The sequence below is a fragment of the Rhinichthys klamathensis genome, unplaced genomic scaffold (genome assembly GCF_029890125.1).
Source record: "Rhinichthys klamathensis goyatoka isolate OS25496 unplaced genomic scaffold, OSU_Roscu_1.1 h1tg000059l_1, whole genome shotgun sequence".
NCBI classification, from domain to species: domain Eukaryota; kingdom Metazoa; phylum Chordata; class Actinopteri; order Cypriniformes; family Leuciscidae; genus Rhinichthys; species Rhinichthys klamathensis.
The window spans coordinates 1,767,240-1,784,174 of NW_026606604.1; the positions used below are offsets into that span (position 1 = coordinate 1,767,240).

At 34.8% G+C, this 16,935-nt stretch overlaps 1 protein-coding gene across 1 annotated transcript; it reads left to right on the top strand.

Annotated features, from left to right (window-relative positions):
• Positions 1–477: 477 nt before the first annotated feature.
• Positions 478–5,933, top strand: sec22c (SEC22 homolog C, vesicle trafficking protein). The gene is made up of 7 exons (XM_056248876.1): positions 478–671; positions 1,615–1,826; positions 3,356–3,519; positions 3,666–3,845; positions 3,946–4,064; positions 5,386–5,451; positions 5,543–5,933. Exons 2-7 carry the CDS (start codon positions 1,645–1,647, stop codon positions 5,741–5,743), a joined length of 912 nt encoding a protein of 303 aa, XP_056104851.1. The 5' UTR covers positions 478–671; positions 1,615–1,644; the 3' UTR covers positions 5,744–5,933.
• Positions 5,934–16,935: the final 11,002 nt, after the last annotated feature.

A 16,935-nucleotide genomic window follows, 5' to 3' on the forward strand; every position in this document is an offset into this window, starting at 1 on the left:
CACATATTCCCCCTCCCCGACGGAACTGTATTCTGTAAATAATCCCCCTAAAAACTGCATATGTTTTAGGTCGCTGTATGAAAAATCCCAAAGGGGCTTACAAAAACTTGACATGGCAACACCGCTTTTCTAGTTTCTATTTAGCTTTTTAAACTGAGATTCTGACACAGCCGCCAACTATCGACGGAAACCCACAGCAATTGCAAATTGTTACTCTTCATTGAAAATATCGAAAATGATTTAAGTTTATATTATTTATGTTATATTTGTTGAAAAATGTAAATAATGTTTTATATTTTATATTAACTTTAATATAAAATGTATTTTAAATATTACATATATTTACTATTTTCATATTTTTTTTTTTTTTTTGTATCTATGCTCTCTGTAAATAGAACACATTCACATAACCCACCATTTGACATTTTGAAATTGATCTTCAGTAATGTACGGACTTTTATTTTGAAATAACGGCTTCCGGTGACGCTCCTGTTTCCCATAATTCAGAGAGACAAACAAAAAGCCCCTGGTCGCGTCTTTATATCATTAAGTCATAAATAACTCCGTAATCATTATTTTGAGACATTTTAAAAACACAGTTTTAAATACACCTGAGCTTTTTTAATTTACTGTTTGACATAATCAGTGTAAATGTATTGAGCTGTCGTAAGGTAAGGGATGGTAAAATGCATTTGCACCTGCTAGCAGTGCCTTGTAGAATGATGACTGTGTATTTGAACTACTGTATTTGAATTAAAAATCCAGTCCACATTTAATGCTGCACCATGGGAATTTATATCCAAACTTTGCAAATGTGGTCCAGTTAAGTTGGAACCAATGGTTACGCTATCGTACAGTCACAAACCAGTGGTGGATTCCTTTTCAATATTAAAACTCTGTATAAAATTAATATGTACCTTTAGTTCAAATTCTTTTCATATTAACCATGTTAAACTGTAATATAATATTTTGTTATTATATGCATATAATGTAAAATAAGTGGTAATAATATAGGTCTTTTTAGAGTGCAGACATACACTACCAGTAAAAACGTTTGGATACACTTCACTAAATTTATTTTTCTCATTATCTTATAAATGTTTTGATCAAAAGACTCATGCTAAAATGCTTGAACTTAGTTTTTAGACATATACATTGTGCCTATGTATGAATTTAATCTGATTTTGTGCAATGCACTAATAATAGCCAGTATTTATGTTACAGTATTTATTAATCTACTTACCAATACTTACTGAAATACAACGGTTCATGTTAGCCCATGTCCACTAAATAAAATTTACAGAGACAACTTTTGATTTTAATAATGAATTTGTATGTTGAAATTAACATACGATGCTTTAGACGTATTTTTCAGTGTTAGTTAACTCTAATGTTGTTAACAAATGGAACCTTATTGTAAAGTGTTTCAAAATAAGCAATAATAAAGTAAAAATATGAATATTAAAGCATGAGTAGATCTACATTTTTTTTACCGCTAGTTTAGTTTACATCCACAGTTGCGGCTATACATTTGAAAGATTCTTCTCATCAGACATGTTCTGTAGTTGTTACTTTGTAATAATTATCTGTATCTTTCCTCTGCTTTGTGTTCAGGATGTGTTCTCATAGAAGCCTCCGAGGAGCATGTCACTGATCCTGTTTGCCTTTGTGGTCCGGGTCAGGGATGGACTCCCTCTCACCGCCTCCACTGATTTCCTGCATAACAAGGAACTTCAGGAGAGAAAGCAACAGCTGAAAGTGATCTCAAAATCCCTAAGTTTATTACCAGAGAGAGGGACAGTCAGGGGCCATGAACTCAACGTTCAGTAAGTGCACTCTTGTTTGTGGACAACTCTGTGTCTTTTAGAAGTCATGGAAACCAAAAGGCTTCAGCTTCAAACCCAAGAAGTGTTGTGCTCTTGAGCAGTGAATGGTGAATAAGTAAAGCGGCAATAATGTTGTGCACAGTTCACCCAAAATAAAAGTTTACACAGATTTAATTTAGCATCAAATAGGGTAAACCCAGAAAGTCACACATTTGACCGTCCATCAATTTGTCTTGTTATTTTGTCACTTAAAGAAGGTTTGTTAGTGGTGACCTGTGGATGAAAATTAGCCTCTGGCTAAATCCGGTACATTGCACATTTAACATTTATTTAACATTTATGTGCAATAAAAATGTGTTATTATGAATAAATGAAAAATTGGTAACACTTTACAATAAGGTATTAATGTATTAACTAACAAGAACTAACCATAAACAATACATTTGTTACTGTATTTGTTAAACTTTGTTGATCCAATCCAGCTGTTCATTGTTTGTTCATGTTAGTTCACAGTGCACTAACTAATGTTAAAAAAATACAACTTTAGATTTAAATAATGTATTAGTAAATGTGGAAATTAACATTAACTAAGAATAATAAATGCTGTAGAAGTATTGTTCATTCTTAGTTCATGTTAACTAATGTAGTTAAATAATGTCAACTTATAAAATTATTGTAAAGTGTAACCGAAAAATGAAATGCATAATTTAAACAATACAATATTTAAAAAACGTTTTAAATGAATGTAATCAGGGACCCAGTGCAAGCATATGTGTCATAATTTTGTATTTTTAGCTAAGTTGAATCATGAATAATTCTATTCTGTTGTCACCATTGCCCTGTTAATGGAGGAGACGGACAACATACAAGCCTATTCAAGCCCATTCCTGGTATAATACCAAATTGAGCATTATAATAAACAGTTTATCATATGTCTTAGAAGTAATCATTTAAAGTAGGCATAAAACGGAAGTTACAATAGTCTTTTGCACCTATTCTGACGTATATCCAAGTGAAATGGCATCTTGAACTAGAAATAATGTAGGGGAGGGACTTGATTTTATCCAGTTTGTGGTTTGCTATTGCTGTGATGTCATGTGAGTGACAGGTATTCCCGCCCTCACGCCAGTAAGCACGCCATCAGAGAAGAGAAGAGATGTTGCTGCAAGTGGGAGGGGAACTTATTTTGATTAAAGCTTATGAGGCACAAATATGTGGTAAATATGTACAAATAATTGTGATGTGCACATATAAATCATTGATAATAAATTGATTTCATGGTGACTTAAAAAAAAACATTCCACTCTAGTTTGACTGTTTAAAGTATTGTTAGATCAGCATCGTGTATCAAACCGAATTTTGTGACATGACTCTATTGTTTCACTAAGTGTTGCCATATCAGACACAGGAACTATAAGAATGTACCTGGCCTTGTTTACCTGCATTCCGGAGTCCGGGATAAGCCAAGGAAATTGGTGACCGCCCTGTGAATTCATTTGTTAACTAAGTGGTCTCTCTGTGTGTTGTAGCTTCCTCTCATCCGAGGGTGTGTCGTACATGACCGTATGTGCATGCAGTCTCCCCGCTGCCACGGCCTTCTGCTTCTTGGAAGATTTGCGCTGGGAATTCACAGCATGCTTCGACAACTCTGCAGTGACCCTGGCAAGCAGGCCGTACCCATTTCTGGAGTTTGGTAAGGTGACAGAAAAATGCATAGGATTGGATTTGATTCATTAAGTGCATTTAAACCATGGATATGAAACAGAGCTTGAGTTTAAGATATTACATTAACAATTGCACTAATGAACTGTTCATTTTTGTCTGATGGTTTAATTTCAGATAGTGCCATTCAAAAACTCCAGCAGCATTATAACCATAAAGGGGGTCCATCTCTGGAGGTGACCCTGGCCGAGGTGCAGGAAGACCTCAGGACCAGCCCCCCTCAGGTTCTCACCATGGAGGACGTGGCACTCACCAATGGAGCAGCCAATGGGCATGTAGAACAAGCAGCTGCGTCAGGTTTGCTATATTGACGATTGCAGTTATTTCATAAGGGTGGCAGCAGCTTAAGTTGGGCATATATGTTTTGACTGATTATTGATCTCTGTTGATTTTAAAGGTCAAAGTCAGAGATTGGAACCAATCTCAGCACCAGGGATCCTCTCACTGGTTCTTAACATCATGTGTGCTGCCCTCAACCTTATACGTGGTGTTCACCTTATTGAATACAACTTCCAGGTAACGCTGTGGTCCAAGTGTTGTTGTATGCAGGTGTTCATTTAAAGGGATACTCCACCCAAAAATGAAAATTCTGTCATCATTTACTCACCCTCAAGTTGTTGCAAACCTGTATGAGTTTCTTTCTTCTGCTGAACACAAAGGAATATATTTTGAAGAACGATTGGAACTTTGGCACCATTGACTTCCATAGTATTTTTTTTTTTCTACTATGGAAGTCAATGGTGCCAAACAACCGTTTGGTTCCAATCGTTCTTCAAAATATCTTCCTTTGTGTTCAGCAGAAGAAAGAAACTCATACAGGTTTGCAACAACTTGAGGGTGAGTAAATGATGACAGAATTTTCATTTTTGGGTGGAGTATCCCTTTAAGAGAAGTTATGGCTGATAACCAATACATTGCCAATATCAAAATTATATACCCTTCCGTCTAAATAAAGTAAATATATTCACTATTTTGTCTAAATTAAAATTAGATTATTTAAATGCTTCAAGTGAATTAAGGCATTATAATGGATATTATGTAAAATGGATATTCATTTGTATTAATTTTAATTTATTAGTTATGAAATTATTAGTGTTTTTAAATATTATCTTTAAGCAATTGTTAGATGGCTCAAAGGTAATCTAAATATAAAATTAGGGCATGCATGAGTGCAATTAAATATCCAGTATCGGCCAATACTGACTAAAAAAAATCTATTATATCAGCTGATACTCTGTATGCTGGTACTGAATAATCTTGTCTTGCAGTAGCAGATACCCTTGGTTTATTAAAAGCTGTATAGGCGGACATACCATAAAGTCATTATTTGTACACTTATTGTATTATTTTTTTGCCTAGCAGACATATGTATGTAGGAATACCACAAAAGGGTGGCAACTTGGGTAATGATGCTTTTTTTGGGATGGAGGAGATTCATATCTTGATTCATATCCCTTTTGTTTTGTTATTGTTAAACTAAAACTTTTAAAAGTTGTTTTCATTATTGGAAATAAAGCTGAAAAAATATATATGTTAATGATATAAATAATATAAAATAAGTTAAAGTACTTAAATAAAAATAGATATTTTTTAAAAAGTAATAAAAAGACAAAAGCAAATAGCAAAGTACTAAAATGTAAACTAAAATTAAAATGAAAACATAAAAGCTAATTCAAGATATTAATAATTCTATACGTCTATAAATAATAATAAAATAACACTGGTACAAAATCCCTATAATAACTCCTGATATGTAATTAATTAATAAATTAATTGATTCATTATGATTAATTAAGTGATGAAGTTTTTATTTATGATATGACACCATTTTTTACAGGATGATTATGATGGTTTGTGGAATGTGGTGGCTTTTCTTTTGGCATTTCTCTGCTGTGTTTGCCAGGTAAATTGCATTACTACTCTGCATGTGGCATAACACCTGTAAATGCACACGAAGCTGCCTAACTCAAATTTGTGTCTCCTTCCCAACACAGTGTCATCTGTACTTGTTCCATACCTGCCAGAAGAAATTGAAAGCCTTCACTCTCCTGACTCTCATCATCTTATGCAATGCTTTTCTCTTTGGCCCGAGGAACATCTGGCAGCTGGTCTTCCACATGTCCGTGGCCTGCCTCTCCACGCTGCTAACCCTCCACCGCAAACTGCTGGACAGGAACATGGACTGTGGAGTATGAGGACTTCAGGAGTAGGGTGAGATACTAGCAGAATGGAGGAGACTTTTTACTCATGAACTGGTGGCTCACGTGAACTGACATTGATTTTCGCTTTAGCTCTTGTTGGATCTAATGGTATGATGTTTATTTTGTATTACATGGATGGTGAGTGCAATGATGTGTTTTACAGGGGTCTTCAAATACATTGATGAAAAATTGATGAAAAACTGTTAAGTTAATTTTATTTTATTTATTTGCTGCAAAATAGGAATACTTACCATTGTTTAAGCTAATTTAAACCTAATCTTTTTGTAGGAAGGGTTCATTTTGTTGCCAGGTTAATTGTTATAAAAACTATAAATTCACATATATTGCGTGTAATTGACCTAAAGTGGGCATGGTAGTGAATTCGGTGATCTTGGTTCAATATCAGGCAATTTAGAAGGAAAAAATGAAGGAAATTTAGCCATTAGCTATTTCAATCTTTTTAAGCTTAAACATGATCTTTTGTTTTTTATTTTGGACAGTGTCGTTTAGTTATGGCTATACTCCACAATACCTTCATTTTTTTAATTATTATATAAGTACTATAATTTGTATACAAAGCACATTCATATTGGTCTTATGTCATTTTCTACACAAGATAATTTTGTGTAGCCTTTCTATAATACTCATTCCAAAGACTATAAATCTGAAATCATTTCAACAAATCATCATAATACTGCATTCATTCTTGGCATGATGTAGAGAAGAAGAACAGGGGCTTAAAAAGTATCAAAAATTACAAAAACATCATTTATAAAAAAAGTATACATTTTAGTGTTTATTTAAAGAGCCTAGTTTACATATTATGTAATTATTTATTTGCACTATTCTTCATGAAATACAAACCACTATGGACAAAAACCACTAGAACGTTTGTTTGTTTTGCAGCAGGCAGTATTATAATTTGATCATGTTTAAAATTGATCATATTCATTTGATGATAACTTAATATTGAGTTTGTTTATATTTGATCACTTAATAAGGATGTCATATCATTTTACACTGACGCAGAATATTAAGTTTGTACTAGTAGTGTCAAATCAATTAATTGCGATTAATCATTTCTAACATAATAGTTTTTGTTTACATAATATATGTGTGTGTATATATATTATTATATGTATATATATTAATATATATATATATACAGGTATGTTAGTGTGTGTATATATACTGTGTATATACACACACACACGTATACTTTTATATATTTATACATATATAAATACACAGATAAGAGACACACACACACACACACACATATATATATAATATATATAAACACACACACACACACACACACATATATTATCTAAACCAAAACTTGTATGTTAGATGTGATTTATCGCGATTAATTGATTTGACAGCACTAGTTTGAACACTGCATTACTGTTTATTGCAAATGTCATGCACTTGCTATCATTCCTCAAGCAATCCACATGAAAAAATCATTGGTAACACTTTATTTTACAGTGTCCTTGTTGCATATGTACTTACCATAGTAATAACAGTAAATTATCCATAATTACATGCAACTAACCCTCAACCTAATCCTACCCTAACCCTATATTAAGTACATTTAGTAACTTAATATTACTCAGTACTTAAATAATTACACTGTAACAATGACACCTTAAAATAAAGTGTAACCAAATCATTTAAGTTCATCGGAAGTAGTTTGCAGGCAAGTAATAAGTGTAGATATAATTATCTGAACGATAGTCAAATTCCTACATTTTTACAAGCAAGCTGTGCTTCTAATGGTTGGTGCAAAGTTGTCATTTTGCTGTGTAGTAGCAGCAGCTTGCATGTAAAGTTTTTGTCGAGGATAACATTTAGTGCTGTGGTATGCTACAGTATTTTCATGTGTCAATGCCTTATTACATTATATAATTACAGCTATCAAAATGGAATGTGGAATGAGAATGTATGTATATGGTCATTTTAAAGTGTCAATCTAAACAATTTAATGCTAATTGTAATAGTGCTGTAAGGGCTCTGTTTCTATTGACTGATTATAGGTTTTCTTTTCAGGATAGCATGACAAAGTAAAGTGACATGTTCCATTTGCAATCATGGGTTCTTGATACATTTTTACATTTAAAATGAGCATTTGATTGAAGGTTACTGAGATCACAGCTCTCAGCCTTTTTAATGGATACATATTTACTCACTCCTCATATAATACACAAAGTGTGTTTGATGAATCTATGAGATATGTATTTTTATAATAATAGTTTTTCATGTTGTAGATTAATTGTTTAGTTGCACAAAAGAGAAAACCTGTATTTAGATTAATTGTGTCATACATTTGTGACCCATGTTTTTATAAATCCTCTTTGTCAGTGAACTGTAATTGGTTCTGGAGGTTATTACTTAAACACTTAAAATAGTATCTTAAGACCAATATTGTCTGACATCCTACATTTGATTCAGATGATGCATACATTTAAAACTTTTTCTTTTATCAAGGACTATGGCAATTTTATCGTCTTATATTCTGCTTAATGGACAGACACTTTTAGATAGACATTTGACTTGGTTTTGTTTCACTGGAAAACTGCTCTTTTAACTTCTTCCAACATGAACCTCCAGCAACCAACTAAGGGGCCGTTTACACGACACTGTTTTCAACTAAAAACGGAAAACTTTTTATGCGTTTTGGCCATTCATTTATATGACAACGGCGTTTTGGTGGCCTGAAAACGCAAACTTTTGAAAATGGGTTTCAAAGTGCACGTTTTTGAAAACGATACCGTTATCATCTACATTTAAACTACAAAAATGTGAATCTGTGAATGCTTATTACGCGTTTAATCTATAGGCATGTGCGTTTGGCGCTAGTGCTCTGCCAACTACTTGTCTGGCATGCATAATACAGCGTTTTTAGTCGTTTTCACGGATCCGTTGTCGTCTGTACAAAGAAAAAACATTTCGTTTTTAGTGCATCGTTGTCATGTAAACGTACCCTAAGGTCCTCTAAAATGTGAGCAGATTTGTGTGCACTATTCACATGTTGGAACTTGGTTGTGGCTAAAACGGATTCAGAAATTTCATATAAATCAGCAGCTGAACATAAGTACACTGTGTGTTTGTGTTATTTGGTTTTTGGGCAAAAAGATTTGCTTGAGCATTTTTACTGGTTGAAGCGGTGTACTAACGGCCTAGACGACTTATAGCTGACTCAAAAAATTTTTTTTGTGATAATTAGCTCACATATCCTGAGATGTTTCAGAAACATTCATGTTGACACTGCAGGTTCACAAAAAAAAAGTGTGTTAAATTGACTCTCCTCAGAGTTTGAGTCAAGAGTGTTACAATTAACACTGAAGCAGTGTTAAAGTTAATGAGATAAGTGATTAATTGCATGATGATTGAACCTTATTGTAGACATCTGATATTAACTATCAGAATCACTGAAGGAAAGAGTCGCCATTTTTAGGTCACCATTATGGAGGTCAGTGTTTACTTTAGTTGGGCAACTTAACTTAAAATATGTCAGTGCCATTGTTTTTTTCTCAAGATGGACACAAGATTTTTTTTTCTAAGCTACTTAAATGTCTTAATTTAACTAAGGCCTAATCCTGGCTTAATCTAAGCCCTGTCTGTGAAACCAGGGGCAGGTTATGTTCCAGGTAAGAGGTTGCAAACCGAACTTGGACCAATCAGCTGTGAGCAAAGTGACATATGTCTGATGCGATAAAGTCACTCGACCTGTTTCTACTCCAAATTAAAGGTCACTACAGCAAATGATTTTAAAGACAAAATCGTCTGGCTTTTAGTAGCCTAATGCTTATTTAGAATAATAATTTTGTATGATATAGATATTATTTATGTAATTATTATACCCTTAATCGATCACACATGTACAATTTTATTTTGTAACTCATTATTAAGCAGTTTAAATGAATAAATGTATAAAGGTAATATACACTCACCGGCCACTTTATTAGGTACACCTGTCCAACTGCTCGTTAACACTTAATTTCTAAGCAGCCAATCACATGGCGGCAACTCAGTGCATTTAGGCATGTAGACATGGTCAAGACAATCTCCTGCAGTTCAAACCGAGCATCAGTATGGGGAAGAAAGTTGATTTGAGTGACTTTGAACGTGGCATGATTGTTGGTGCCAGAAGGGCTGGTCTGAGTATTTCAGAAACTGCTAATCTACTGGGATTTTCACGCACAACCATCTCTAGGGTTTACAGAGAATGGTCCGAAAAAGAAAAAACATCCAGTGAGCGGCAGTTCTGTGGGCGGAAATGCCTTGTTGATGCCAGAGGTCAGAGGAGAATGGCCAGACTGGTTCGAGCTGATAGAAGGGCAACAGTGACTGAAATAACCACTCGTTACAACCGAGGTATGCAGCAAAGCATTTGTGAAGCCACAACACGCACAACCTTGAGGCGGATGGGCTACAATAGCAGAAGACTCCACCGGGTACCACTCATCTCCACTACAAATAGGAAAAAGAGGCTACAATTTGCAAGAGCTCACCAAAATTGAACAGTTGAAGACTGGAAAAATGTTGCCTGGTCTGATGAGTCTCGATTTCTGTTGAGACATTCAGATGGTAGAGTCAGAATTTGGCGTAAACAGAATGAGAACATGGAACCATCATGCCTTGTTACCACTGTGCAGGCTGGTGGTGGTGGTGTAATGGTGTGGGGGATGTTTTCCTGGCACACTTTAGGCCCCTTAGTGCCAATTGGGCATCGTTTAAATGCCACGGCCTACCTGAGCATTGTTTCTGACCATGTCCATCCCTTTATGGCCACCATGTACCCATCCTCTGATGGCTACTTCCACCATGTCACAAAGCTCTAATCATTTCAAATTGGTTTCTTGAACATGACAATGAGTTCACTGTACTAAAATGGCCTCCACAGTCACCAGATCTCAACCCAATAGAGCATCTTTGGGATGTGGTGGAACGGGAGATTCGCATCATGGATGTGCAGCCGACAAATCTGCGGCAACTGTGTGATGCCATCATGTCAATATGGACCAAACTCCCTGAGGAATGCTTCCAGCACCTTGTTGAATCTATGCCACGAAGAATTGAGGCAGTTCTGAAGGCAAAAGGGGGTCCAACCCGTTGCTAGCATGGGGTACCTAATAAAGTGGCCGGTGAGTGTAAATACGCGTTAGAATCAATAGATAAAGCTATAAAATGACCACATGCGAGTTTAAATGTTCAATTCTCTCTATACCTTTATCAACTGTATAAACTAACTTCACAACTTTTACTTGCACTGATATAGCAAGACTTTTTCTTTTAGTTGTCCTCTTTCATAGACAGCTATTTTCTTCTTGCAAATTTGTTTAAATTCTTAATATTTTTCAATCTCGTAATATTCTGCAGAAGAGAGAAGTGAATCGCGCTGCTTCTCTCGCGAGAAATGAATCGCAGTTTCACTCTTTCTCAGCATGTGATTGGCTGTTTGCTACTGATGTCAAACCTAAACTTCTAAACTCAGGATCAAAGCCTGAGTTGACAGAGCATCATGGTACCAACAAAGCCTGGTTGGATTGGTTTGGTTTTGTCAACTCGAAACTAATCCTGTAACTCTGAGTTGTTCAACTACCATCATGGTACAGGCCCCAGGACTATATGTTTCCGAACAAACTACATGTTTTAGAATGTCTCAGCTTCACATTCAGAATTTGACCATAAAAGTTTAATTGTATTGTTTTTGAATTTTTTTAATTGCCTTTGAGCATACATTTTTCTTGTAATAATTCATGTGACTATAAACATTCATATCAGATGGTGTTTGTAGGGTTGTAATATATGTATCAGAACATTGGGTGGCAGTATAAAACTATAGTGTCTTATAGGCTGAGGGAGCTGTGTACATTTATGGAGTCAGATGAATGTCAACAGTGCAGTTACGGACATGGATTAAACGGGTTTAGTTTACTTTTCAAAAATCTTTGTGTTTAATATAAGGTAAAAGTAAAGATCAAAGACAAAAAGGTCAGATGTCTTTGGGTTCAACTATTGCTATTTTGATTGAGAAAACCCTGCATTTTCATGTAGGTTTCATATCCTCTCTTTTGATTCTTTTGAACTGAACATATGACCTTTTATCACTTCTGTTGGTCTATCCTCTTAGGCTATGATCTTTATTTTGGAGATTAGGAAAGTCTTGTGAGTAATGCTGCCTTTTAGAGTGGCAATACAGACCAAGGAAAATGGTGTAGGTCACTGAGTAATGCTGGACAAGAAAACCAGTGCAGGCATTACACTTCCAAGTGTTGCTGTCTCTTGCCTGGCAATGGTGCACCGAAAGCTTGGCAGTATACAGTCACCTTCACTCCAACAGATTAGTGCAGATGTTTGGTTTGACCCAGACCACTCTACTGCACTGATCCATTTCATTTCTGTGTTAAACAAGCATGAGAGGATCAGTCCCGGTGTTCTGATTCTGCTGTTGGCGCTCAAAGGTCTGGTTTGAGGGCGTAGTCATAGAGCAACTAACATCTCTTTTACTTCCGGAGAAGTTTAAGATGCCTATTCAGAGCATCTTCGGAACAAGATCACAATTGCCATTGTGACAAGTTTCATGGTGATTTTATCTGAAGCAGTAAGTTGCGGTAGTCTTTTCTTCCCCAATGAGACGTAAATCTGAGTGAAACTGCTTCTCAAATGAAAAATTGTAGGGTGGGATTTGATTTTGTCCATCAGGATTTGATTGGATGGTTGTTGCTTGCTATTGCTGTGATGTCATGTGAGTGACAGTTTGTCCCGCCCTCGTGCCAGTAAACATCATCAGAGAAGAGATGTCATTGCATGAGGGCATGTGAATTTAAAAAACAAAAAAAATGTGCAAGGATGAATCATTTATAATAATACCACAATATTCCAATAAAATAAGAATGGACAGTTTTGACTATTGAATAACACTATTTTAAACACAACATTGCAGGTTAATTTATCTCTTTTTGTTCTGCCAACAAAAACAAAGAGAAACAGTGGTGGTACCGTGGTATGTTCCTAAATTAATGATTGTTTTTGAACTAATCAGTTGAGTGAATGATTCAATTACTCACTTGTTCCATTCCTGAATTAATCCGTTTTTTTATTTATTAATTGTTTGAGCAAATGAGTCTGTGATTAAATGTATGTTACACACCCTGTATGCATATGATAGGGTATGTGTACGGTGTGTGAGAAATAAATGTTATTAAAAAAAAACAAGAATACAAGAAGAGAAAATTCCAGACGCTATTGGTGTCCGCTTGCAAGTCACTGCAGAGCCAAATTACGTCAAGCTCCACCACTGTGGACTAAATGGTTATGGTTTAGGGATAGGGTTTTGGGTAGGGTCAGGGTGTAGCTGGACCTTCAAGCTCCTCCCATTACGTCCAGAGAAGGGCAGCTGGACGTCAAGCTCCACCTATTGGCTCTGCAGTGAGCAGCCTCTTGCACTTGGCCAATTAAATTTGAGGACCAGAAGTAAAGGTCCGTTCACACTAAAAACGATAACTAAATTAGCTTCCACCAGGACCATAGCTATGGTATCCGGGGCCCTGGTGCAGGTTGTTGCTGCATGATGGATTCTGATTGGCTGTCAATGTATAACACTTTCTGAAAGTGATACCAACGATATATTGCTGTGCCATTATTTATAGTTATGGTCTGGACTTTCCTTTACTCATAGAATTAGGCCCGTTCACACCAAGAACGATAACTAAAAGATAACTATAACTATATCTTATGCACGCTGCTGTTATGTCGTCTACTGCTTGAAATCTCACACTCTTAAAACTTAATGGATTCTGCTTGGGTGTCAATGTTTTTTGTCATTCATCAGCTGGAAAAAAAATCGTTCACAAAGTGATTTAAACGATATTGTTTCTCTGTGCCATTATTGTTACAGTTGTGGTGTGGACTCTGCTATTCTTTCATATTTATCTTCATCATTATCATTGTAGTTATCATCCTTGGTGTAAACAAGCCTTAGGATTGTTATTAAAACTTTATAGTTGTTGTTACAGTGGAACAAGGAAAGATGCCTTCATTGTTTTTCTCAGAAATTGTTAAGGAAGCTTTTTCCTCCTCAAAGTTAAACGTTTACTTAGACCCTTCGCACTGTCTTAACAAAATGGTGATTGACAACACGTTAAGATTCTTTCTGAATGGTAAATGCGGATGTCCTCAGAGAAAGACATACTGGACATGAATCATTAATCTGAGGATTAATGGTTTGGTGAGTTGATTTTCTACTGTAAATTGCTTTGTGCTTCACCCATATCTGATGTTTTATTCAATATGAGAAAACAATTTAGTTTGAACTTCTTTTGTTTGAACATTGCCACCAAGTGTTTGCTATTCAAATTCCGAATTTTAGGAATTATTTGACCTCTTTCTCCCCCTGTGACACATATGTATTACATCCCAACTTGTGATTGTAAGTTCATTCATGCACACATGCACCAATCAGAAAAAGGAAATGGATTTTTCATAGGTTAACATGTGTGTCCAAGACCGTCAAAACAGTTTCCACACTTGACTGGTCTATGTGAAATGCATTTGTACTGGAAACGCACTTGACACGGCTCTCAGCTGGACTCTGGACTAGTGTTGGAATGAGCATCTTCACCAAATAAGCTTCTAATAATGGCATTCCCACAATGCTTGGTGACCGAGCTGTTATTCACAGCCTCATGATTCAGATAGGACCAGAGGAAGGGATCCTGTACAGCACACAAAAGAGCCACAAGAACCATGTCCGGTACTGTGCCATCTCCATCTTTTCTTACAATAATCTTTGTCCTGATAAATCATTGTGCTTTCAGTGAAAATGAGACACTGCAGAGACCTTTTGTTCTGTTTCAAACATGAGACGGAAACACTAATTGAGGCAGTTCTTTGGCAGCATTGTGAATATCTGATTTAAACAACATTTTTGCATTGATTATATCATGAATGGATAGAGATTTAATAAAGTCAGTTTACATGGTCTTACATGGCCGAGTTCTACATGTTTGAAAGACAGTGATTTACTGAATATTAATCATGTTAAACATAACATTAAATAGATCGTTTAGCACAAAATGACAGTTTTATTATATCCATTGAGATACAATATCTCTTATATCAGGGTGTCCTGGTCAAGATGGACCAAGACTATATGACTTTCTTTTTTGAATTAAATACTGTACAAAAGACGTTTCAGTGCCTAGTCACTTTTATGGAACTTTTTTCCATGCAATGGAAGTGAATGGTGACTGCCATTCTGTCTAATAACATGTCTTTGAACAGCATGAAGTGAGTAAATATCTCTTATATATTTATGGCATTTTGCTGACTTAATTTTGCGAGTTTTAAAAATGATGCTCCACAAAGTGTGACCCGCCGTACACTAACATACCATGAATATTTTATACCTCACATACAAAGTATTCTTCTGGGACGTTGCAGTCTGCCCTACAGTTTCGGTCTATTTAGAGGTTGCCAAGACCACATTGAAGATCTGAGATTCTAAATCTAAATCTACACTACTTTTTAAAAAAAAATTTTTTTTTTTGGACTATAAAAAAATTATTTTCATGATTTATCCTCACAACAGGTTTTCTTTTGTCAAATCTACTTAAATAATTGATGTGATTGAGATAACATAATATTTTGAGTTTATGTTGATTGAACCAATCTCCATTGTATTAACTCATTTTTTTTATTTTTTTCAGTGCACTTAAAATTTTAAGGCAACCAGGTTACTTAATGTAAAAAAATATTGTTGGTTTAACTTAGTGGAAAGAAATTATTACTTTTATTCAGAAAGGATGCATTAAATTAATCAAAAGTGGCTATTTTATTTCAAATAAAGGCTACTATTTTGGACTTTCTATTCATCAAAGTATCCTGAAAAAATGTTTCCACAAAAAAAAAACATTATAGTAATAATAAAGGTTTCTTGAGCAGCAAATTAGAAAGATAATGTGAAGACTGGGGTTAAATTAGAAAGCAATTGTTTTCAATTGTAATTTTTCAAATATTACTCATTACTTTCAATATATATGTATTACTAGATTTTTGATCAAATAAATGCAGTCTTGGTGAACATATATAAGAGAGTTCTTTCAAAAACATTTAAATATCGTACTTTTGAACAAGAAAATTTTAAAACAAAGACATGTTATGACATTAAATGAATAGTCTGCACTCTTTCTAGGTCACTATTCAAATAAGCTAATTATGACATTTATCATGCGACTCCTTTGCACAAAAGGTCAGATGTTCTTGCTTTCCAAGCTCAAGCTCGTCATCAGGTTTTACACAAACATGTGGAGCTCATTAAAGCAAAAGAGGGACAAACCAAATACTAAGCAAATCTGAAATTGATGTTTAGAAGTGAAACCTTTTCATAGTGGCCTCAGACTTTTGGTCACCCTCTGTATTTAGCATTAGATGAGTCTTACATTTAAAATTCATTATGAAACTCCAGATCCTTAGAATTCCAGTTTTTACAGCATGGATTCTTGATGTATAGTTTTCTGAGAAATGATGAAAAGTCAATGACTAATTCTATTTTATCTTTAACTTTGAATAATGCTTTTAAAATAATTTGAATGCCACTAAACGAGTCTTAAATATAAGTTATACACCCACATATGACATATGATAAAAGCTGTGGAGGCTGATTTATAGACACTATAGACTAATTTATCTGGTGGATACATATACCAGAAACGTCCTCAAATAAGATTGTAGTTACATAAGCCTTTTGAGAAATTCATATTAAATATAGATATTAGAAATATAATATATTAAAATGACTATATAATATTAATATTAAGAAATGAATAACACTTAATTATTTACCCCCACTGCAACTTGATAAGTTACAGTGTCTGGATTTAAGCTTCAAATAAATGCTCCATACGGGGACATTTCAGGGACTTAATGTATGTAATACTGAAATATTTTTTTTACAGGTTATACACAGGTTAAAAGGATCAAGTCTGTTTTTGAAATGACACCATATCTTTTAAAATGTCATGTCTTCGTGTTGTTGTGAAAAATTTTGCATTTCATTGAGACCGAGTTTTCCTATCAGTACCGCAATGGTATCAAACCCTTCATTAAAGAACAAACAAAAAAATGAACAGAGAAGTCCTGTTGAGAGAGCTTTGCTTTGTAGTGCTACCTCCTGAATC